The 26111-nt window shown below is 45.3% G+C and overlaps 1 protein-coding gene across 1 annotated transcript; it reads right to left on the reverse strand.

The window, feature by feature from the left end:
* Positions 1 to 3324: 3324 nt before the first annotated feature.
* On the reverse strand, positions 3325 to 24206 carry LOC119458289 (acylpyruvase FAHD1, mitochondrial). The gene is made up of 4 exons (XM_037720123.2): positions 24005 to 24206; positions 17366 to 17462; positions 14597 to 14749; positions 3325 to 9359 (listed from the first exon to the last, which is right to left on the reverse strand). The coding sequence occupies exons 1-4, from the start codon at positions 24064 to 24066 to the stop codon at positions 9012 to 9014; spliced, it is 660 nt and encodes a 219-aa protein (XP_037576051.1). The 5' UTR covers positions 24067 to 24206; the 3' UTR covers positions 3325 to 9011.
* Between the last annotated feature and the right edge of the window lie 1905 nt (positions 24207 to 26111).

The following is a 26111-nucleotide window of genomic DNA, read 5'->3' on the forward strand; positions in this document are numbered from 1 at the left end:
CCTTTGTTGTTTTATTCACCAGATTAGTACATACCACTGTTGGGCCTAAGTTTTATGAAAATCTGGCTGAAGCCTCCTATAGGCCTGTTCCATAAAAGCCAACCACCGTGTGCGTTCGCAAGGCGACGTTTGAGTTCTTAGCACAATCGTGAGAGATAGGTGCGTGTGAATAAGAACAGCCCCATGCATTAGAGTTTGCTAGTTTCCGACACGTACATTGCGTATTCGCTCATAACATGGCCTTGCGAACACAAACTTGGTATACCACAATGGGATGGATGGAACATCTCGGCAGCTTTCCGCGCCAGATGACTGTGCCATTGTGTCTGCAAAGCAAAATTGACAATAAAGGCCTTCACAGGAGCGACAACTTATTTGTCAAGCAGTGTGTAACTCCGCATTCCATAAGAGCAAACTCTGAGGCAAGCAAACCAAAAAGCACGGCATACTGCGACATGTTTATGTGCTGTTGCCACTAGCAATCTTGCACGGTCAGCTAGTGTAGCCTCGCAAGCGCTAGTATTCAGCCATGCAATAGCTTCTGCATGTCGTAGCCACTCGGCATCTTGTCTTTGGCTCAAGAAACGAGACTGTTGCCAACTGCTGGGGTCTGAGCGAGTGGCAGATTATGGAAGCGCTGCAGCTCACGATTGTGAAAATGGACATGTAGCCATGTGTGTGCTGCACGCGTCTATTTAAAATTGTACTCGTTTATTGGTGAATCAAAGCTGCTGCACTTGAAGAGGAAGCTTTAGCTCAGGGGCTTCTATCTAAATATGTACGCTCAACCACGAAACTTTAGGGACTACAGCATCTCTGGAAACATTGAATTTCCAAGCAGCCTGTAACAGTAGCCAGTAAAACCGTACATCACAATGTTTTTTGTATAAACTAGTAGAGGCTGAAAAAGCAAATAGCAGGTTGCATTGCGATGCTGTGGAGATATTCAGCTTTTTCTCGGATCCCATGGTGCGTAAACTTTTGTAGTTGACTGTACATGGGAATGGAAAGCTTTTCTCGGCAACCAATGCACCGAATTTGATGTTTGTCGCATTAAAACAAAAATTCGAATCTAGTGACTAGACAATCACTGCTTTAGAAAACTTTCTGAAAAGCTCGAAATTTCATAAAACAATACTATGAAGTTTACAACTGTAACTGGGCAATGAAAAATATCAGTTCTGTAAACTGCACTTAATAATACACCTAAAGTGGACAAAATTGATGTATTGTACACCTCTCTGAAGTAATACCACTAATACATGAATAGTACTTTTCCAAAACCTTCGTGAACCTTTGCTCTAATGGATGCAGCAAAGTACATAACTGGGATATCTGTTTTTGATGCAGTTATGGAATTGTAAACTTCGTGATTCTACAGTGAAATCTCGATATAACAAACTTCAGGGAACCGCGGCAAAGTGTTGATTATTGTGAAATGTTATAATGAAAGCCCCACAATTAACCATTCGCTAAACCTATCAGTTGTCACCCAAAAACGTTGCTGTTGGCTCTCGGCCCACGCTGTTTCTATGTTCCATAGATTCCGCCGCCACGCACAACCGAAGCGCCGTATAGTAAGAGTGGCACATGCAAAAGATATGCTGAAGCCGGAAAAACCACTGAAAAAGCTCCACGTCATGACTGCAAGATCGTACCTACTGCATAGTGCTATCTTCCTCCTCGGGGATCATTACTTGCCTTGCGAAGTTCTCATGACGCAGAAATTCACTAATTAAATTTTAACTAATTACCTCGTGGCCCATATTACAACTTACAAATTCCAGCCATGGAGTTGCAAGGCGGATCTCCTTGGAACGAATTCTTAGGATGACACCAGTTTCGAGATACTAATTCCCGAACTTTGCGAAGAAATGTATTGGCGTTCTAGTTACTTTTGTGCTTCAATGCATAAAACGATGTTTTGTTAAGAAAGTAACTTGAATGCCAATGCATTTCTCCGCAAAGTTCAGGAATTAGTATCTCGAAACTGGTGTCATCCTAAGAATTTGTTTCAAGTGGGAATCGCCTTGCGAACTCCGCTGCTAGAATTTGTAAATTGAAATATGGACCATAAGTAATTAGTCAAAAACTTAATTAGTGAATTTTTCTTGGTCGATTATGCATTTAAATTTTTTATGTAATATACGCCTCTTTGAGTAGACCAGCTCATGAATTAGAATTGTGCTATCTGCCACAGGCAACCTTTAACATTTTTTGAAAGTGTTCAGAGTGAACTCACAGGGACAACTCGATCAGCTAGATACAAGGGATGAACAAGACAAGTGCTTTCTTAGCATGCTGTAGGTATGCGCTGTTCCAAGGAGAGAGCAAATGGTGTACGGGCAGAGATACTATATATATTTGCTGAAACAAGAAACCAAATTATCAAAAAGTGATGTAAATAAGTTAGCATTGAGCCAATTGTAAAAGCATGTCCCTTATCAAAAAAGTCATGCCTGCGCGTCACATGCAGAACAATCACGGTGTAAACTGGAGGAGCGGCTCCATAGGAGCTCCATTTTCGGCAGCACACACTAGAGGGTCTTTGCAGCAAAGTCTCTTTGCGTCACTTCCACGAGAACGAACTGAACTGTCCACTCGCCATCAACGGCAAGCTGTGGCTTGTACTATCTTTGCACAGCGGCCTGCTGAGCCCGACGTAGCCTCGCTGCAGCCACGCGCGTAGCTCTACGATTCGCTTGTCAGCACATTTCAAGATGACATTCTATGCTACGTGGAATCTGGAAATGTCATTTAGATGCTGTTTTCATCTTCTGAAGGTGCCTTTTCTATCCACATACACCGCATAGTGAACCCAGACGACCACTCCTGGGTATTGAGCGCATTAGTGGGTCTTTTGCATTTATGAGCTAGGTAATTTCCAAGTTTGTTGGTACGCAGTTCATCTGCCCATGTGCCAACATTCAGTCTCAGTACATTCAGTAGCGTTAGAACTGACCGCCACGACAGTAAAAAAAGTAATGTGGCCAACGAAAGGACTCAGCGACGTACGCTGGGAATACTACAATGAACGATTTCAACACATCAAACTGTGATGGCATACATGACTGCTGAAAGTCGTAGTGCTGCAATGCTAGACCATGCTAAATCCTGCTGTCAGCATAAATTTTAAAACATACATCATTATTAGTTATGAACTTTTAAAAACCTTCATGTTTACAAGCCTTGCTTGTAACGTCTTGTCAGCATGTGTTGTATGTCATTGAAGATGAAAGCAAGATGCAGATGCCCACAGCTGAACGGATGACGCAAGCAATGCACAACCAGTGTGCAGCTGAAGGCATCGTTGGTAAATGTGTGCAGTTGTTATTAACGAGTTTATTTGTTCAATAGTAGAAAATGGCTTTTACAGGGAAACAGAACAACTTTCCTTAAGCATCTACTAGAAACAGGGCAGTGGCAGCGACTTAGAAAAGCGAAAACGCACAAGGAACAAGTGAATCTATTCTGACAGCACAAACACCTCAGCAGCAGACAATGACTGACCAAAGTAAACTGCAAACTGCCACATAACTCCATGACGTGGTCGGCGTTGGCACGCTTGCTGCAAACGGGTCGACTTAAGGGTTAGTAAACTGCCACATAACACCACGACGTGGTCGGCATTGGCACGCTTGCTGCAAACGGGTGGAAGTACAGGTTAGCAGAGATCCAATGACGGCACAATAGAAACAGCAACATTCAACATGTTTTGCAACCTTTATGTTAGGTTCGTAAAACTGCAACCATACTATGTATCACGAGCCAGCAAGAAGTTGGGCTCTTAGTTTCTACTTCATGTGTCACTGGGAGCCAGCCGCTGGGAGAATGCGAGGCTGGGCCCTTTTGTGTTTAGGTCAAATGCTAACACCTCGCATGACTGCTCCATCAAAGAGGCGCCAATGAAGAACAGCAGAACAACACACACTCGCCCTGCCAATATGTCATGTGTTGGCTTAAACAAATGACACTGCCCTTCAACTTTTCCTGGCAAACCACAGCATCGCGCTCTTAGAAGTATGAGCAAAGTGCTGTCACATGGCCTACCAGTATGAAGGAAACAGCGCAACTTGTTAATTTTAACTGCTTTCCACTAAAGCTGGCACGGTGCAAGCGACAGTTACAGTGCATTAGTGAACCTTCAGCAGACTTATAATTTGCTCACGTGTCTAGTTCCTCCCCAGAGGAACACGCAGGTCAGGGCCCCTTTATTCAAGTACACGTGAAACATAGAAGTGCTGTTATTAAGTAGTTGCTCAACCAGTTAGATCCCGCAGTGCACTTTCGATTGCAATCTAAAGTGCCCCGTGTAGCTGATGTGTAACATTTGTTGGATTTACAAGCAAGGCAGTCTCGAGTAGAGCAGGCAGTCAAGTTTTATAATCGTTAATGAATATCTTGGAAAAAAAATTAACATGATGTTTACAATGTTTAGCTGAACAACAAATTCTGCGAACCGTGCCAGAAAGTGGACTTAAACGTAGACAAAATGAATGTGCTGACTTGCAGTTTATTCCTACCTTGGCAACGCGACGACTTATGTGAAAGTCATGTTCACGAAGTAACTGATTGCTGTAGAGCAATGTTAGATGCTCGAAGAGCTAACATGAACAATTCACGTGACTTTTATACCTGCATATGGGTTCGAGCTAAAGGATTTTAAAGTTGAGAGTTAACTAGAATTTAACCTTTCTTTCTAACTGTATGAGGGCTTCTTGAAAAGCGGCCCAGTGGCTGCCTCGTGAGAACACGTGTTTCACATGGACATGGATAAAGGGGACAGCAGCATGAAGCTTTCATCTTCATAATATTCAAGCCCCTGCGGGACAGAACTAGATGCAGTGCTGCATTGCACTATTCTGTTATAATGCGACATAAAAATGTGTACTGAATATCAGCAGTGCTTTGGCGCCATTGAACCCAGTACTGTTTGTTATAGTCGTGGGTCCAAATAATATTGCAAATATTCCGGTATGGTAAGCAAAGGAATGTTGGCAAACTTCAATTTCACGCACTGGCCAGACAATGGTGGTCAACTTCCAACAAGACTTGCACTTGGACAGATGTGCGCTGGGTGTATTTCAGACTCGCGTCACTGCCAGTGCATTTTTCGAACTGCGGCAACACAAGGAACAGGTGCAACAGAAGGAAAGGACCACAACAATGCCTCTGTTCCTTGTGCTGCAGTTAAAAAATGCTCTTCAAACTGCACCATGGTTCCAACTCTCAATCCCGCTGCCGCTTATGGTGGCCAATGGCCAAACCATGCGACTTCTAACAACAAACATTCTGAGTGCAGAACTTCCACTCAAACACTATCTCTCGAACGCGTTGGCAACCACTTGGAAGACTTCACGGACAGGCATTGAACATGAACCCTGCAATATTGAAGTGGGGTCCGCAAGTTAAAGTTGTCTGGCAAAACTGGTACTCGACACTCGAGAAAGCTTTCATCTGCGCGGAAGGTCTCTCACCCATTTACACAGGCATATGGACTGCAGTTAGCCTACCAAACATGCTCACTGTTAACGTTAAAAATACGAACACAGTTTAGTTGAAAAGGATTTGTCACGAGGCAACTCAAATGTCAAGCCAAAGGCAAAACCTAACCGCATACATACAAGATCTGGTTAGCTTTTCCCGGTAAGTGAGCGTGACTTCAGTAGGCTGTAACTGAGGTCGAGCACAACTACAGGTAGCGCACCTAAACGACTAGGCTATTAAATGCAACCAGCTCGGTTCTACACTGTAGCACTACCCTCTCAGACTTTCGCTAACAGTTCACAGTCCCTTTATTTCTTTAAGTGCTAGTAAAAAATGTAAGTAGGAAGATAGATTGCAAGTGAGAGTGGAAAGCTGAATGACTGCACGTACCAAATATATATGCCATGGGGAGTAAATTTAGTATCGACATGCCGCTTTTATTTACCACGCGTGAAAAATGCCAAAAATTAAAGTGAAACTAACTACCACATAGTATAAGTCACCGCTTCCTTGCTATCATCTTACAACAGTGCTCTCTAGAGGCAAAAAAGAGAGAAGGTCACTCTAATGTTGTGAAGGAGCTGACAACAACACATTGTCACCGGCATTCAAAATGAGCAGAATAACTCACGGGCAATCTAGACTCGTCCTTGGCAGTTCTGACAAAGAATGTTCTGGACAATCAGCGCCTGTGCATGGCGCTCGAGGGGTTAATGCATGGATCAACAATACAAAGCTCTCAAAGATGGTAGGTATTACATGCTTCGCTTTCAGCTGCCCTCTACTTGCATTTACTATTCTCAAGGCGAGGGGAATCGCACAACCTGATTGGCAACAGACCAACTAACCGATTTAAACATGCCTATACATACGAAGTGCCAAAATGTGCATCCTTATGCTGGATTCGACAAAGTATGGCATCATCAAACAAGCTTGTAAACTTCCTTGCTGTGTTTTGCAGGCAGCTTCCCAATAATGGGCTGTTGCCCGAGTGTACAGACAAGCACAGCTAAAACTATGGTGCATTCTATTGGTCGGTACAGAACAGGAGCGGTTCTGCAGCAGAATGGAGGGAGAACTACGTATCGCGTCAGTTTTGCAAGCTAAAGAGACGATTGCAACAACCATCAGTGCTTCACGTCAACATCAGCATGCTTCCTTGTATTTTTAAATGTTCCATTTTTTTTTTTTTCGTCGCACAATGGCTTTTTTTTTTCTTTTGAACTGGTGCTCGATTTACACTTTAAACGTTACGGGCGAAAGAAGTAGTGACACCAAAATCACTGTGCCTTGATGGTCTACATCCAGCAGATACCTGAGCAGTATTCTTAGCTGATCACTTTTGTAAATACTCCCACTTTCATAAGTGTTCGTGTCACTTGGTGCCAAACATGTCAGTGTTTTATTGGCAACAGCGTCCCTGGTGTCGCAGCAGGACACCACGATTGGCACCGTGCAAGCAACATTGTCACTAGTAGGCGTAAATGCATGTGGCGCCAAGTCACGTGAAATCTTGCGAAAGTGATACTATCCCCAAAAGTGATGTACTAAAAATACAGCTCCTAGACACTACTTCCTGAATTGGCTACCTATCACAACTTCCACGATGAGCCCAAGTGGAACGGTTTATTTTTTTTCTGCCGAGCCCAAGGGAATGGTTTATTTTTTCGCTGCCAAGTTAGGATTCTCATAAGGGAGCACTCACTTTAGGATTCATACGGCTTTCTCTGATCGACTAGTCGTATTCACCATTAAGGTTCAGTGCTTGCACCTGGCACACAAGAAAAACTGCTTTCTCTTCACTTCCACACGGTTCCAATTAACAGTTGTTTACTCAACCACGGTTTTCAAATCAAAATTGGGGAGAAGAGCAAATTCCATGACACACTGTCTAAAAGGTGAAAGAGAAAAGTGGATAAGGCAGAAATTGCCAAAATTAAAGAGACCAGCATTGTAACTAACAAGCAGCCTCATATTGAGCCACTAGGAAGTACGAAAAAAAGTACCTAGCAGAAAGACACAACAGTAAGCAGCCTAACTGAACCTTAGATATGCCAAATATGTGTGCTAATCTTAAAAAAAAGAAAAAAACAGAAAAGAGCAGTCAGAAATGAACAGAGAATAAGTCTTTTGTAACCTGTGGGGCCTAAGTGGAATGACCTTGTTTCATTGATAACATCAGTCACCCCCACACCTACAAAAGAGCGAGAAAACATGCAAAGGATGTAACATGTCTATTAATTCCTACAACGATCAGTTCAATGGATGGTCCAAGGCAGTCGTTACCAGTACCTTTCCAGAAACGTGCATTTCCTACGGAAGCCACAAATATGTGTATGCTTGGAGAACTTCCTGCCAGCATTCACATCAGCGGTGCCATCTGGTAATGCCTTGCTGGACATGCGACAGGTCTGTGGAGATTACACTATTGTGGCTCCTGTTGTGCCTTGAAGTGAAGGGTAGAACATGTGGACAGATTCAAACTGTACTATAAAAAGACAGGTGCAAACGAACTTATTTTTGCTGGCACTACAATTCTACCAGTAAAAAACTGGCTGTTCTGTTCAAACAACAAAAAATTTCAAAATTTCAGCCAGCTACTCAACATGCAGCTTGTTCGCACGAGCTTGACTGCGCCGACTGCTGCAAAGGTGTGGTACTGTACCTACGAAAGGCACAAGGTTGTAGCATTTGACAAATTCACCCCAAATTTATCGGATCAGTCTGCGACTATTTATTAAACTCTCAAATGTGAGTGCATGCCCAAGTAGCAAAGAAATTTCGTCCTTTATGATATCATTGTTTGGCACCCTTCTACGGCAGTGCATCTGCAGATTTCTATATTCTATAACGTTAGGACAAGCAAAACAAGAACGAATAGAACAGAAGGCTTGTGTAAAGCCCGTCAGAGGTCAACAGCCAAAGATCGCAGTTGCACGCGATATGTGTATGCAGCATTAGAAAGCAATTTAAAAAATGCCTAACCTGAACTAGCCTTTTCAGGTATCGATACACCTACTACCGACTGTAAGCACACATGGTACAGTTGCCCATTTCGGCTGCCTTGCTGCTTCCGACGAAAAAGTCGTGCCCCAGTCACAAGCTCATTGTGCAAGAAAGAAGAACCGGAGATTGAACTAGACCATTTCGTTTCATAACTACAAGAACTATAGTGATGAGAGAACCCAGCACTAACAAGGATGCAGAACAAGGTCGGAAAGAACACAGTGGATGAAGCAGAAGCATCTCAAGAAGCAGGTTAGTTGATTGATCATGAACGAAGGATTAGGTGCGGTGCAAACCAGTACACCGACACGAAGAATAAAACAAAGGCCAGTGCCATCTGCTTATCAGTGATGTGTTATTCTGAGCCATGCTTCGTGTCCTTATCTGATTATTGCACAGGATGAGGAGGGGTCTTGAATGACATGTTCCTTCTTCCCGTTTTGCAACCTTGTGAGCACCGGGTCCTTTCACCAGTGGGCAACTGAATGCCCAAGAAAGGCAACAATCCTAGAGAAACGCTACTGCTTTGGCATCTGCTGCTCGACCGGGAAGCGGACCTGCCCGAGCCCCTCGATGCCAGCCTCGACAACGTCGCCAGCGTGCACCGGCCCTACGCCACTGGGCGTCCCAGTGAGAAGAAGGTCGCCGGGCTCAAGGGTGAAGCGGGCGCTGGCTGCCTCCAGCAGCTGCTGAATGGTGAACAGCATGTGCGACGTGCTGCCCTTCTGCCGCTGCTGGCCGTTAACCTTGCACCAGAGGGTGAGTGCGTGCGGGTCGCTCACAGACTCCTTGGGCAGGAACTGCCCCACGGGGCAGGACGTGTCGAAGCCCTTGGCACGCTCCCATGGGTGACCCTGGGCTTGGCACTGCAAGGTACAGGCAGCAGGTACTTCATTTTTGTTGTTCTTTAAGCAGATATGGCAATCATGAGCTAGGATATGGGTCAATTGTGCTGGTTCCAAGTTTACTCATTCACTAGAGTGCACAGTTCGGCACAATAAGCAGATGCCCACTCATACTCACCAATATTTTGCTGGCAATACATTTTTTTCACTCTCTTGTGCACTGACTGAACAGCAATCATTCACTATTTGCGCCCATTCATACTAACACGCATTCAGTCACTTCAATTCGCACTTACCTGTGCACTCACGTTCATACTCAAGTTCACTCACACTCGCTGCCATACTCACGTACACTCAATATTACTGTCGCTGACTTTCACTGATACGTTAACCAGCACTCACTCATCCTCATACTCACGTCCATGCACGCTCAACAGCCCTTATATGTTCATACCCACGTTCAATCACACAAAAAATGTGCACAGACACAAAAATATGTGTCCATACATCGAATATGTTAGGAGGACACAAAGTAAAGGGAACTTCCAGTCAATAATGGATACATGTTAGTAACATATCCTGCAAGCAATGGGCATACAACTATACGAAAGCAATAGATGTCATATATACAGGCGTTGTCAGGGGCGGTTGTTGGTGCTGTTGACTCATGTTTCGGAGGGGTGGAAAGGAGACGCTTTCTTTTTCCTGTCACCGTAGACACCCAGTTAGTCCTATTTAATTGTTATAACCAATAAAGCTGTATAGGAACATCGTAGTAAGTGGTGTAGCTTACCATAGAAAACACTTAAAGTTCACGGTGTCGCAGCTGATCATTTTTATATCCAATATATTGTTCAAACCCATATTATTATAAGTTGTCTCGACTGTAAACTAATGCAGAGGAGTACACAACTTTATACTAGCGAGTAAAGAGTTCCATAGTGCTGTCCAAATCGCACTTTGGCGGTCACATGAAACATACACTTTGTACGACATTTTAGCATCACAATTTAGTTCGTGCCACTAAGTACAACGAACACAAGGAGGCGGAGAACTAAAGGTTGAATTGGGGTGAAACCTTTAAGGTACACAGAGGGACATGCAAGGGATTTATGGCGACTGCTTCCAGTGCGAGAAACAATTGGGGAAAAGACAAGAAATAAACGAAGTACTGCAGCAGCCACTCAGATGAGGGACGTGAATAAGTGAAGATAATTTCTAAACTACCCCAGTAGGTGGGGAATAAGGATTTCGAGAATACTTTGGATGGGTATAGTTTAATCTCTGTAGGAGTCAACATGGGGACTGGAAATTGCTTTTGAATTCATAAATATTTCAAGCGTGTTATTGAGAGCAGGGTGAATTCAGCAATGGAAGAGAAGAGACCAAGCGACCAGCGTGCCTGTCGCAGAAAATAAATTTTGTCTCAAGAGCAGGGGTTCTCAAGCACACTCGTTCCAGGGAACCCTGCTAAGCTCCATGAAGTGCCAAGAACCCCCCCCCCGAATTAAATGACTTAAAATGTCCTAATTAACCGGATGTCGAATTATCGAGAGTGTAACAAAGAAATGCGTACTACGTCAACACACTTTTATTTACTGAATGAATCGGCAAATCTTGTTTCTATTGTGCAAAGGAGCAGGGCGGAAGCTGAAATTCTCGATCTTCTGTTGGAGCTAGCGGTGGCAAAGACCTCTCGACACCTTCGCAGTACAGCCGCGGCGCGCGTCTTAATCTCATACGTGCTTTTCACTGCCGCGTGCACATCCCAATAATTTTTTTCGCCAGTGAGCTGGTCGCCAACAAATTGTCCGTCTATTGTGGTGTAGTCGGTGCTCATCTTTGACAGCTTTGCACTGAGTAAAAGCGAAACTACTGCTTGCCGCAACCGCTGCGAACGAAACCGCGGCCGCTATCGACGCGATCATGGACGGCGACCTTGCGGTTCGGAAGGCAGGCGGCAGACATGAACACCAAGTTAAAACAAAACTACCGTTTGCTGCAACAAGTGCACACGAAACCGCGGTCGCTATCCATGCGATCATGGATGGCGACTACGCACTTATGAAGGCACGCGGCTAGACGCCAACGCAGTGTTACTCACGGCGATTAACACAAGAATAAAGGCTTTAAGGGCACAATTAGGCATGAAGCGTTCCGGCGTTGCTGTCAGTCACCTATTGCGTACGATTGCCGCTAATGAACCATTGCAACGCGGATTACGCCGCTTCGTTTCGGTTGGATGCTGGCGTCATTTTTTCTATTTGTGGCCCGTACGTGAGGTGCTCCGCGCACTTTTTTTTACAGCTGTTATGGGCTCATTCTAATAGCCATTTCGGTTCGCGTTGCTGTCCGCCGCCGCGTGACCGCGGCGGTTATAGCTGGTAAATTTATAACTGGTATACGACAAGTCAACCATTAATAAAAATGCTCAACATGAAAGAAAATTGTGGTGCCAGCAATGCTTAGCTGTAGGCTATCTAGCCTTGGGGAATTGCCAGCAATTACTCCACCCTGACATCCCTTTGTAAATGCAGCGGCAGCTAAATGCAAGAATAAACTTGAGCATGAAGTGATGCAGGTGAAAATCTTTAGAAGACAGCAGAATGCCCATGAATATGGGCCAAGTCATATCATAAGCACGTTGGCGCAGTGCAGGGTTCACTTGAAATGTTTTGGAGCACCAATCTATTACTTCAACTTGAATTAGCTCATGTTTAATGCTTGTTTGAAAACTTCAGATTTACCAATTCCACAGAATTTTCCTATCAAACTTCCTACATACTGCAGTCCAACGCACATGTAAGAATACCAGTTGTAAAAATATATTGAATATAAGAATGAAAAGTCACGACACCGTCAACTTTAGGGCATGTTCTATGGTAAAACAACCTGCTCACCGGACTGTCCCCAGACCCCGTTATCGGTTATAAGAATGGATGTGGCTGCTGTAAGCCAGCTTTGAGAGAAAAAAGCTGAGCAGGATGCCAACGAAACCATAAGCCTCAGTGATGACAGCCCTGAGCACAAGTACAATAGAACTCCATTGATACATTTTTCAAGAGACCACAGAAAAAAAAAATGTAACCGAGAAACTTTAACAAGTGAGGAAGGCCCCAAATCGCCACAGCAATGTCAGAAACATGCTATGTTGTGACAAGACCCCTTTCCCCCTCTTCACCACATAACACGATTGTACTGCAGTGAAGCTGACTTAAGGGATCCAGCACCAACTACAACCACGCTGTGACATAGTTGTCAGGACTGACGATCGCATCCTTCCAGCTTTTTCTACTTGCGAATTTGCCTCTGCAACACTAAATTTACATGACTGCTGCACTCGAACGCAACTTAACATGCGGGAACATTACAGAATGTCGACGTCTCAAATGGGAGCATAATACACAGGAGTCAATGGGCTTTAGGTTGGGACCGCGGGAACGCGACATAGCAGCCGGGAAAACGCAACAGTGAGAAATGTATCAATGGGGTTTGTGGTGTGTGGTAGTGTGCGAAGACAAAGTTTAGCGAATTGTGCGCGTGTGAACATGAACATAGTGAGCGCAAGACAACGACGACGACAAAGAGCGTCAAGCACGAGGCACCGCAGCCCACAAGAAAAACAAACAAACAAACCAAGCGCCACCCAATTGGAAAGGACCACGGCGCTCACAGGGGCCAATGACCGATGCCCACGGAGCCCGAAGATAACCAATCCAGAAGTAACACACGGACCAGAGGGAAGAAAAACGAGGCACGCTGGCAGACGGGGAAAAGTTCCAGAAGCGGCACCAGGAGAAGGTCGGCCACGGGATCGGGAGTTGAAGACGGCCGTCGGGTTCCGGACCCGAGCCACCAGGACTTCGCCCGGCCGGGGCCTCCTGCCAACCCATTCCTGGGCGTCGCTACTCCATCCGTTCGGGAACTGCTGCCTGAGGCCTGCGAGCGTCTGCGCCCGTGGGCAGAACGAGAGCTGTCGGGCTACGGGCCCGAGTTCCACAACCAGTTGCCTGGCCAGAACGCCGCCGTCGTCTGCCCGTGCTGCCGAGCCGCCTGCCCGTGCTGCCGAGCCGCCTGCCTTCCTGGGCATCGCCACTCCACTCGGTCACAGACTGCTACTTGAGACCGGCGAGCTCCAGCGTCTGTAGGCAGCGATTGAGCCGTCGGGCTACGGGCCCGAGTTTGCGCCCAGCTGCCTGGCGAGAACGCCGCCTCGCTCTTCACGTGCCGCCAGCGTTCCTTCTATTAGCCGGAGCCGATGCGATTGGGCGCTCTACCCAGTCGTCAACTAGGCCGTCATCCAGTTGGTGAGATGAACACCTTTCTTTCGTCGCCTTACCACCCCCCTTCCACATCAAACTGTTACGCGCACTGTCACGTATGCCTAGCCCTAGCTCTGTGTGTTGTCTAACCTGGATTTTACTTGTGCCTTCCTTTCTATTCATTTCCCTCTGCTCTTCAATTCATTTCTCCTACTTGCCTTCATAACGTGTGTATTAAATGTCTCGTTCTGTTCTTTCAAACCAACGGCTTCGTCCTTTGATTCGGTCCTCTGAGGCTCTGCCTCAGTGGCCTGCTTTGAAACAAGAACCTGCACATCACAGGGTTCCACTGCAGTGCAAGCTGCCCATGCTGCATCTTAACAAGATACTTTACAGATGACCAAGTTTCTACGGAGTTTCATTCTGGCTATGCACGGGGCACATAGACACTTAAAAAAAAAGAACAAGATTTCAGCAAGTTTCATGTAAAGCAAGCAAAGCTGAGAGATTATGGGTTTTCTATGAAACAGTGAAAGGGACATGATTTTCCTTTGAATTAGGATGTTTACATTTTTCTCCTGTCTTCTTTTTTTCCATAACCACCTTTAAGAATTGTCAGTTATAAAATGTAATATCCATGGCAGTAGAATATTCTTATAAATGGGTTGGACTGTACGCCCTCACACTCACGTCCATTGCATGATATCCAGTGGCACAGCTGGGAATTTCAAGGGCTATTTTAAACCTGGCGTTTATAAGTGTTTATCTAGGTAGGTGAGGTTGGCCTGCTAGTAAGAGTTTCTCTTAATGTCACGCAAAGTTACGCTTTCCGGAAGTGTTCCAGCACCGAACACAACCCCAACCCCCTCACATTATGTAAATAAGAATTATCAATGACAGCCCATGATATTTTCCGAATTCCAAAGAGCAATCACTGCCATCTGCCTGACCTAACATTTTCACATAACGTCACTTCAACTGGGCACCACTCCTCACCTGTCTCTGCAGCTGCCGGTCAGTCATGTCCAGTGCGACCACATATCCCGCCACGTAGTCGAGTGCCTCTTCCGCGCGGATGGCAGAGCCTCGGCGCCCTACTACCACACCCAGTTCGACCTCATGGTCTAGCTCCTCGCAGTCCCGTGGAATCTGGAAGAATGAAAAAGATGGGTGCACCACTGGTCCACAGGCACTGCGCATGCTTGCACATAGGCACCATAAAAACCATAAGAATTTCCTGCTAACACTGCTAGAGGGCATTCTGGCGCTGCGACAGTTCAGCTACCATGGGAATTATGGGCAATGCAGTGAATGCATTTGCCCAATCTTCATGCTTGTGCCTTCGGACATTCTTGTGGCTTTAATTACAGTATAGACCACTTATAAAGTAACCGTTTATAGTGCAGAACTGGCTACAAGGCGGCCTTTTGCGACTCCTGTTTACCCTCCCAGAGAACTCCATGTATACGCATACTGCTTACAGTGCAGCCGCATGAGACGAAATACCAGTTACAATGCGGCTTCCGCGGGAAAATCTCACCGACAAGGGCGGCAGCGAGCACTCTTCTCAACAAGGTGCGTGCTGCCGGCGGGCGTATGCATTATTCAATGCAATCAAACTCTCGTTAATTCGGACTTATTTGGCTGCACATGGGTTAATTCGGACTACTTTCGGAGCTCGGCGAGCGAGGAGCGCCGCAAATGTGCGACGCAAATGAGCAAGAACGGCGCTAGCGTCCAACCGAAACGAAGCGGCGGAGTTCGCATCGCCACAGTCATGAGTTGAAATCGTACGTGCATGACAGCAACGCCGAAACGCTTCCAGCCTATTTGTGTCTAAAGCCTGTATTCTTGAGTTTATCGCCTCGCATAACAGCACGTTGGCCTGCGAGCTTTCGTAACTGCGTAGTCGTCATCCACGATCGCGTCGATAGCGGCCGCAGTTTTCTCCGCAGTGGTTGCGGCGAACAGTAGTTTCGTTTTTACTCGGTACGCGCGTTGGCTGCGTGCCTAAAAAAACTGTGTAGTTGCCACCGATGATCGCATAGAAAGCGACTGCGGTTTCGACTGCAGTTGTTGCAGCGAATGGTAGTTAATTCGTGCAGACTCAGTGCATGTGCTCAGGGCGCATGCCTTCAGCACCGCAAAGTCGCCGTTCATAATCGCGTCGATAGCAGTCACGGTTTTTTCCGCAGCGGTTGCGGCAAACAGTTGTTTCGTTTTGACTCGGTGCAAAGCTGTCGAGCTTGAAGAGTACTGGCTACATCGCGACTATGTTTTCCCCAGCTCACTGGCGACAATGTAATCGCAATGTGCGCGCGATAGTACAAAGCGTGTCTACATGCTTGGTCTACATGTTTTGCATACGTGCAGGGCTTGAGAATTGTTGTTTTGGTTATAGTACGGTACCGCTTATAGTGCAGATATTCGCGACTCCAGAGACTTACAGTTATAAGCGTTCTACACTGTACTAAGCTTTACCAGCCTTTAGTGGTCTAGATTTCCAAGCAGTCATATACTTTTAGAAACACAGCAAGGCTATAGGACTCTGCACAAACGCATAATCGTCGCAAACTGTTGTTGCATTGCAATATTTTCTTGAATATCATCAATCTGCAAGGTTACAAGGTCACTTGAAGCTAGGACAAATTTTAGGCAGACTGCAGGTATACTAACCATACTTCCTATGTTGGCTCGACCAATCTACTCGCAGCTCCGATAGACGCTAGCATCAAAGTTCCCTTTTAACTTTTGTAGAAAGACTACGGTGAAAACAAGCCAGATGGTCAAGATACACCTCGTGGTGTGAACCTCAAGTGAATCAAACGAACACACTGATAATTGCAGCAAGGGGCCCTACAATGAAAATGAACCAGCTGCATTTCTTTGGTGGCTGTATGCAGCGGTGGCTGTTCTGTTTGTCGTAACACTGACATTGAAGCGATCATTCTTTTAATCTAAGAAATTGAGACAATGGTCTTGACGGCATAACACAGCTGCAGCTTTCCGCACAGCTGTGTAGGAAGTATCAGCATATATAGTGGTAGAGACGACACTACTTAACATAATAAAAATGCAGCATGTCAGCAATGTTCTTAATCAGTTTCCAAGCATTTAATTAAGATATTACACGCTTTCCCCTTTAAAACCTTTATAATTTGTGCATGCACAGGAGTACAGCCATGCAAATTGTTTCATCGCACTGCTCTTGTGTGCTGCCACTAATAATGTTCTCCAAGTACGTTTGCCGACACACCAGCTCTACTGTATTCAAAGATCTCCTCAACTGTATAATCCTTTGGACTGGCTTTTGTTAGCATCGGTGACTTTCAATGTGTCCTTTCTTCTTTTTCTTTACACATTTTTTTTTCTTTCCTGATCACTGCATTCACCATCCTTCATAATATTGGCCTGTAGCAAAATAAATAAATCAGTTGTAAGTTTGCACATTGTGTGCTCTCTGTTTCCGTGTTGTACATAGCGCCTAAAGAAAGATATGAACTGCCGCCAACTAGCCCCTTTTACTGCCCTCGTGAACCACAACTAGGAAATGCTACTTAAAAGTATTACAGGGGTGTTCACTAGTCCCTTACTTATGGTCATTTCCCTGCAGGCTTGTAAAGTCAATGAACCTTACAGAGAAGGTGATCTACTTCTTTAATCAGTACTTTCTTTGTTATACCACTTTGTGACATTTGTAAGACACTAGTGCCACTTGAAAAGGTTTCTAAAATTACTGAATGCATTTCCCCATGGTGTGCTTACCATTATAGACTGCCCTTCGGTGATGTAGGCTGTTGGAGGCTTCATGAACAGCAGCGGCTCCTTGGGCACCGCATGGCCCAATTCCTCAGCATGCTCTCTGCAGAAAGAAAAAGCCGTATCGGTTAGCTTCCAACCATCAAATATCTTATGGTTACCCTCCTTCACAAACTTTCTCTTGAACTTCCATTTCTTTTCCCAAATTTTATCTCTCTCACATGTTACAGGCACAAAGCAATATTTTCTATGAAGGGTAGAGACTGGGGCATGTCGGTAGTTCATGCTAAAGCAAGATGTGTGCGTCTATCTTCGTTTGTCCCTGTCTCTCGTACTGTTCTTATTTTAATATTTTCTGCTGACAGCGCGACTCACTTTCAAGCTTAAACAACATGCAGATCTGTTAAAATAATGCCACTGCCATCCTGGTGGAAGGTGTGACCTTTGTCTTCTTTTAAATGTGAGATACTAAGTGCTTCCAATGCTCAGACTGCTATTTCATTTTCGGCCGATTGCGGTGGATGCAGGACTAACTAATAATAGTAAGAAATCTAGCAAGAAAACTGTCCCTCTCACTGTCAAAACAATGAGAAATTGCCCAATGATACAATGTACATCTGCCCTTGCACCAGAGAATGCGAGCATTATCAACCAAAACCTTTTAATAAGTGAAGCTCATTCCTTACAACATATGATTTTCTAGATTTTGGGAGATGTCCAACCTGTACACTAAATGCTACACTGACAACTGGTGACCTTGCATGACACGTAGGAAAAAGGGCTTGGCTGTGGTAGTTGGTTTCCATAACCTAGACACCTAATGCTTTTCCAACAAGTTTTTCTTACACAGAGCATTTCATTGGTGTATGTAATGGCCATTGTTACACGAAGTATTGAGCCCATTTTCATGAGTTACAAACAGTGTAATCGGCAATCACAGCTCTGTAGTCCATCCTTAAGGCGTACTGACATGATATTTTCAACGTTTTTTGTTAGATAAAGATCCAGGACCTCTAAACCGTAGAAAGGATACTCGCAAGCCTCTCAGAACGTCTTAAATAATTTAATATAATAGCTTTTCTACAGCCAGTTTCAGTTTAGTTTCTCAGTAGGTTACTGTATCATGACGTCACGTGGGAGTAGGACATGGGACCCTCTCCCTCGCTCGGTTGTCTCCTATGCTGCTACTCACAATGAGTAGCTGCAAAGGAGGTGACCGAGCGAGCCGGAGTGAGTGTCAAAATGTCGCAAGGTCTTACTCTCACATAACCATTTTTTGCGTCATGATAGCGCGACACAGTAACATACAGGAAAACAAAACCGAAACTGGCTGTAGAAAAGCTATTATCGTATTTTCTGGAATATAATTCGCATCCCTCACTTGCCAATTTAGGAGGGGAAAAAAATGATAAAGGCCACACCGGTGTATAAGATGCACATATTTTAACTTTGTCGGCAGGACGAAACGTGATCACGCTTGTACACTCATCTCCAAATCCTGTACTTACCCCCTTTCAGGGCACTAAATTTCTGTAAAAATTTTTACGAGCTGCAAGTTCTAGCAGAAAGAAATCGCACACTGTTACTTGCACTCATGAAAATAAAAAGATGCTCATAATGGTCATGCAAGCAGGCATGGTTTTATGCATATGTAAGTCGCACTAACGAAAACTTTGGAAAAACAAAAATGTGACTTATAGTCCCAAAAATATGGCATATTAAATTATTTAAGGACGCTCTGAGGCTTGCGAGAATTTTTTCTATGGTTTAGGGGTCGCAGACCTTCATTTATTGAAAGAAAAGCAGTCTAAAATATCATGTCAGTGTGCCTCATTGCAAATACAACATGCCAGTGTCGTGAACTTGAAGAGACAATGAGCAGCAATAGGTCAGTATCCTTGATAATTATTCTTTCTAAGTTCAATTAAATTAACTAGGTGGAAAAGGGTTGATTACAAGTGGAGGCAAAAATTTTAACTTCTCTTTCTTGCACAACTTGGGAGCTGTTTCTTCCCCGTGAAATTATGAATTTCAGAATATATTCTTGTATTTGAGCCATTTTGGCACGGATATAGTTTTACAAGCTCGCTGGGTCAAGTCTTTGGTTGATTTTGAATGTGAATGTAGCACTTATTTACTCATAAATAACCATCCAGACTCGAATAAATGCTGACCAAATCCTCATCATTGCAAGCTAGCGCAGAAAGTTCAGGGCGGTGTTGCGCCGCCCTGAAGGAGGTGACCGAGCTCTTTGCATCTTTTCTGGTTTGCCGAGCTTCCTCTCGCAGTAAGAGTCGCCATTTTGGTATCGCTAGAGTGTAATTTATTAAAGCACAGCTTAAATTAACATTACACTCTAGTGTCCTTTTAGGAGAGTCCAATAGTCGAGGTTCATACAGAACATTTGGCTCAAAATTCAAGGACAATTAAAAGATTTCAAGGATGCCGAAGAGGGAAACAAATCTTACTCGTAGACATACACCGAAAAACAGTGATATTTCCTTCTCAGCTGCAATTCTTTTCAGCTAAACAGCTGCTGAGTTGCACACACACTTCAAGCTCTTCAGGATGTTATTCCAAGTTGACTTTCCCATTGTAATGATGTCAGTTGCCTACTGGCATGATGATTAGTTGTGTAGCAAACGATACTTGTCGTGCTGAAGCCAAAGGGATGAAACTAACTTTCCACAGGCATTCCTAGAGTCAAGGGCTCAAGCATGGTGCCATGATGGCTGTGGTGTGCCCAAAGTGGTGAAACAGCCAAATGGTGGCACGGCTTGGTCACTTGATCTAGCCTTGTCCAGCTTCATGATGGCAACGGTTATTTAAACAAGCTTGATGTCTGTGGCTGGGGACACGCCATATTGCAATCGTTTAGCGACACTCTCAAAAGAAAATATCTAGGATGTATGTTTTTTTATATAGACAGTGCCCATAGCACAGGTAGAGTTTGATACTTTGGATGTTCAAAAGTCACCTCCAACCCCTGTTTTCAAGGAATTCTTGAAACTGGGGTTTCAAGAAACACAGAAACAAGGCAAAATCAGTAATACAAAGAAAGATACCCACTTCTAAATTTTACTAACCGCTCTAAGACTCAAATCATTGCCGTCACCCCTAATAACTGGTAGAAGCTTCATGGATGTCTGCCAAATGCATGCCTGCCAGCCTCTAAACTTCAGAATTCACAATATTTTGGTGTGTGTGTGTGTGTGTGGCCTAGTGGTAGAACGCCCGCCTCGGCTGCGGGAGGCTGTGGGTTCGATTCTCACCGCCGCCGGGCACCCACTGGTTCAAAAGGGTACAAGCGTACCCCGGCCTGGCGTTCGGCTTCCTTCAGGGGTGATACGCTTGGGAAAGGAGCCTGCGCCCTGAATTCCCGTCGAAACCAACGTGAGCACAGAAATCAGGTGATGTCTGGGCCGCTCCCATGGCGGTCATTTCCCATGTGGCGCCCCAAGCACCTATTGAGGAGGGGGCACCTTCGGGTTGAGGTCAAACACCCCTTTCCAAGCGTTGAGGTCCCATAATGGCCGAGCACCAGGCCGGGAGCGCGCTTGTACCTATTTTACCGGTAGGTACCCGGCGGCAGCACTTGCCTCCCACAGCCGCGGCGGATGCTCGTCTACAAGGCCGTCTGTGGTTGGACAAGAGGCACCCAGAGACAACAGCTGAAATCTCTATTGGGCCCTCTTTCGAGATGTGGACCCCCACGACACCCGAGCACCAGGCCAGGGGACATCTCTACCCATTAGAAAAACCGGTGGGTTCCCGGCGGCACCGGGATTTGAACTCGGTACCTCCCGCATACGAGGCGGATGGTCTACCGCTAGGCCATCGCTGCGGTGTCGCATAGACATGCTATTTACCCAGGAAAGAATTGGCTGGTATATTTTCTTAAAGCATGCCCTTAATACACACCTTTTGTTGGATACATGCGCTCTTTATTAACGATTATACCGCTTTAGATGTGTCATGCAAGCTGCAAACTTGAAACAGAGGCAACCAACAAGCAACACACTGTTGTTAGATCATAAGTGACTCTTTCAGCGACCTTGACGGTGGCGATTTCACCCGATTCAGAAACTCTTTTAAATACTCTTGCTAGAGGCAAGTACAGCCCCCCAAGCACTTTATAACAAACTGCTTGGGGGGCTCCAAAATTCTTCGTTACACCGGTCACTTCGTTGTAAAGGTCACACACCACACCGCTCACAACAGAACCGGGACACAATATTCCCTTTGACATACAGGTCATTTTGTTGCAGAGGCGCTCCACTGTACTTCTCAGGATACAGATGAGCGAGATTCAGTTTTGGTATTGTTTGCAGTACTAAATATCTATTCGCATTCTGCATCAGCATCAGGAATTGGCAGGATCCCCAGCATTATCACCGATTCTATGGAACCTCAGGCGGAGGCACTGAATAGCACACAGGAGGCTGTGCTTAACGTATGACAATTCGTGCTGGCACAAGGAGGTGGCGCAGCCATCGTCACAATTTATTTTTTGCATGCACCTTTCTGCAATCTTCCGCCACACCATTTTTTCAACACCTTCAAAACTTTTTCGCGAACAGTATTTTTCATAACACTTGACAAAAAACACTAGTAACTCTCAGTACAAGCCCAAATATGTAAACTTTCACGAAAATTTGATAGAGTCAGCAGCTGCTCCCAATGCTGTTCCACGTGCACTTGGCCTTTCCACTGGCTGTGGGATGTAGCCCGGCCAACAACAGCAATTTGGCGATACTTGCTACATAGCTGCTCTACATTCTAGCAAGGTAACAAATGGGACGAAAAAGACATGTGTAGCAGAACTGGTAACATTCTACCTCCTTCAGTCTCAATGTGTTCAGCATTCACAGGCACAATTCTACGCAAGCAGCTGCCAGGTGATTCTCTCTTCCGTCTCACTGTCTGTCCTTTTCTCTCTTTCCCTCCCATTTCTTCATTCTGCTGGTTCATTTGCAGGTGTAAGCCATGTGTCAAAATGTTACCGTACGCACTTAAAGAGAGGTCCCACTCATTTAAGAGCTGCACCCCCAACTTGACAGCCCAAAAATAAACAAATTTGAGAAAATAAAATAGGCCAAAGATACTGTGCATGGCATGCAGTGTCTTTGGACATTGTTGTGAAAACCTTTAAGTCACAAGCATTATTTAATGCCATGGATGGCACGGTGGACAAATGTATCAACAAAGTGTGCTACCAAACAGTGCCAGAGAAGCGGCAACATTGACAGTGCTGAGAGCTAGATGGGCACCAGGTGCGTGACGTGAATGTGTGAACAAATAAACACATCATGAAAATAGTGGTGTTCGCTCTTTCGATACCAAGGGAATAAAGGGCATTACACACGGCCAGAAGAAAAAAATCGATTGAAATGACCCGCCTCCGTGTAAGATCCTCTTGTCGAGAGCAGGAAAATATGTACGGCCCTTACTTGAGTGCATACAGTATCGCACAGTCAACAAGCTTTCCACTTCCTTATAACCAATCTCGCTAAGACGGGACGTGCCTGTTGCGGCTGGTCGAAATGAAAGAGGAAGGATCTTCTGGTTGACTATGCCTTGTCGCCAGTTCCGAAAGTGGGGAAAAGGGTGAAATTGGCCACTACATTGCTATGAAATTGCCAAAGGACACATAGATCTAGGCCACCAGAGGGTTGATAAATAGAAAACTGAAATATATGCACGTTTATGCGCCAGGACGAAAACGGCACTGAAGAAGCGTACAGTACCGGGATGGTTCCAAGATCGTTTTTTTTTTTTTTTTTTATCTTGAAATGTTAGCTGTGGAAGCCGGAACCCGCATGCAATACAAGTGATATGATACAGATATCGACGGGTCAGTGCCACGTACTACATCAATATCTCCTGCCGGAACTCCGCCGCGATTACCAACGTGTTCACACAATCGACAGCCTGCTTTAAGTCGCCGACGCTGTCGAAACTATTCGCAATAAAAGTAATAGAACGTTAGGCGTGAGGCATACCAGTACGACAGCGCTGATGCCACGCTCGAGGCGAGGCCATACACCACGCTCAAACCCGACACTTGGGGGTCCAGCAAATTTTAGCCCGCTCTGCGTAACATGACGAACGGGTGGTGTAAGTTACGTCGCGCAGGAATCAGAGACTACGATTTTTTTTTTCTTCAGCCTGCGTGATTTCTTGATTACTTCTACTAGTGGAGAGTAATGACCCAACCGCTAGGATAGCGGCGGCATGATACGGCGTCGATCAGGAAAGGCCGCGCTCCGAAGGCTATCAGCATTCCGGCGACACAAACGTCGCACTCCGGCGAGCCTCGATTACGCAATAAACAGCTGTCAACGTCCACCAGCGGAATGCGACGTGCTGACGACGCTCGTAGTTTATTTGAAATAGGGGTGGAAAAATGGAGTGAACCGAGTGAACGATTTACCAGGGCCCATACCAGACTTATTTTTTGCATGCATAACGCCGGACAACGTGCAAATCCCCGCAGTGCTGACTTGTTGGGAAGACACACGCGCTGACCTTGCGATACGCAAAAAAAAAAGTTCAGCGCACGTTTATCGCGGTGTCCCGGCCCCCTCCAGTCCACACGCGTGGAGAGTACGCAAACACGAGAAAAACAAAACTTTTATCACTCACTTGTAGTTTCTTCCAACGCATATAATCTTCCTGCCGAATTCCACAAATCTGCTTAGTCTCATGTTTGTCTTCCGGCGATGTTTTCCCGCTGGTAAATTGAAAGTTGCCTCACCGAAAAAACAAGCGGCACGACAGAGCAAGCCCAAGGAGCCCGAAAGTACCGCAAACGACCGCAAACGGGGAGCCGCTTGTCGCTCGGATTGGATTGCGTTGGCTTGTTACGGGCTGTTTTATTGCGTAGACGTGATAGACAGCACGACCTACTGAACTACAGACCTGCACAGATCTCCATGCTCCAGCACGCCTGGTCTAGTTCACCCCTTTTGCCGCTAGGGATAGAACGTGCGAGCAGAGTGGCGCTAGTTATAACCTGTTCGCTGTCGTCTGCTTCGGCGATCTGTTCCAGCGCTCGTGCCGCTATTTCGGCAGCCACAGATCGTTTACATTGTTTGTAAATGCATAAATTCACGAAAATAAAAAAAAGAAAACAAAATTTGCAAATGATTGCTTCTCATTTCAATCACGAGATACAGTAGGAAGAGCGGTGCAAGAAAGAAAAACGAGTACAGCCGGCAGACGATAACATTTCTTCCCGTTGCCTTCGCAGAAGGGGGAAAAATCTGATTACCAGAAGATTCATAGGATAAAATATAGTACAATGGAGTAATAACAAAATACAATAATAAAGAACTTGATATATTGATATGAACAAGGAAATTTAAAAGAATCACGCAGACGATATGTATACGCAGACCACACACAAACTGCGTGAATCTGCAGACGCTGCAGAAGGCATGTAACTTCAGCCTTGGCTACATGCAGCTTGCTTGAGTTAATTACAGGTGGGATAACGTAAACGATCACATTATGGTATACATGCTGTGTGCCATCATGTAAAGCAGAACAAAGCAAGGACTCTACCATCAGTTTTCACAGTTTCATAAAAGCTTTGCGATGCATATTTGACGGGCCGAACAAACACGTAAACAATCACTCGATCAGTTAGTTTTTTTTCTTGTGTGGAGCAGCGCGAAATTTCCGCACAATGGCAAACCGAGAAAGAATTCGTGTACTATTTTACGTGTTATTACATACCACTACAATGAGTACAGTTAAACAATTTTGACATACTAGATCTTGTCTTCGTAAGAAATTGTCACATATGCTAGCAGCCCGCTACAGAAGAGCAGGCGCACACATTCGAACGCCGCCCAGCCACCCGCCGAGTAGCAGACGATGGATGGATGGATGGATGAGGCTGAACCCTTTAAATCGGGCGGTGACATACGCCACCTAGCCATGACTATTAAGATAATTTGTACTTTGTGGTGGGTGAAATTTCACCCCTGCCTTAATTTTATCCACCAATCAGATAACCTCTGTTTGGTTATTTCTACCCGCTTAAAGTCTATTTTGCCTTCACTGTCCCTAAACCCCAATGCTTTGAAAAAATCAGCCCCGTTGCCTTGCACTGTAGGGTTAAGCCCCTTACAGAAAAGTATGAGGTGTTCAGCCGTTTCCTCCTCTTCTCCACACGCACAGCACAATGTGTCTATACCTTGTTATTTGACTCGGTACATCTTAGTCCGCAATACTCCCGTCCTGGCTTCAAACAACAAAGAGCTTCCCCTAGAATTATCGTAGATATTTTCTTTGGCAATTTCTTGCTTGAAAGTTCGGTATGTGCCCAGTGCTGATTTCGTCTGCATCCCTGTTTTCCACAGACCCCTCTCTGTTTCCTTAACCTTTTTCTTAACCGCTGTTTCCTGGTTTGCACCCCTCCTGCAGTCCAAATATTTGATTGACAGTTTTCTGGTCAGCTTCCTCCATTTTGTATCAACATTCCTCATGTACAAATAACTGAAAACTCTCCTTGCCCACCGCTTTTCTGCCATCTCTCTCAATCGCTCCTCAAATTCTATCTTGCTGCTGGCTTCCCTGCCCTCGAATGACGTCCATCCCATGTCACCCTGTACCCCCTGATTTGGTGTATTTCCGTGTGCTCCCAGAGCCAGTCTACCTACCCCTCGCTGCTTAACTTCCAACCTTGCTCGAACCTCTGATCTCATGCACAGGACCGCATTGCCGAAAGTCAAACTAGGGACCA

Source organism: Dermacentor silvarum, chromosome 7 (genome assembly GCF_013339745.2).
Source record: "Dermacentor silvarum isolate Dsil-2018 chromosome 7, BIME_Dsil_1.4, whole genome shotgun sequence".
Taxonomy (NCBI): Eukaryota; Metazoa; Arthropoda; class Arachnida; order Ixodida; family Ixodidae; genus Dermacentor; species Dermacentor silvarum.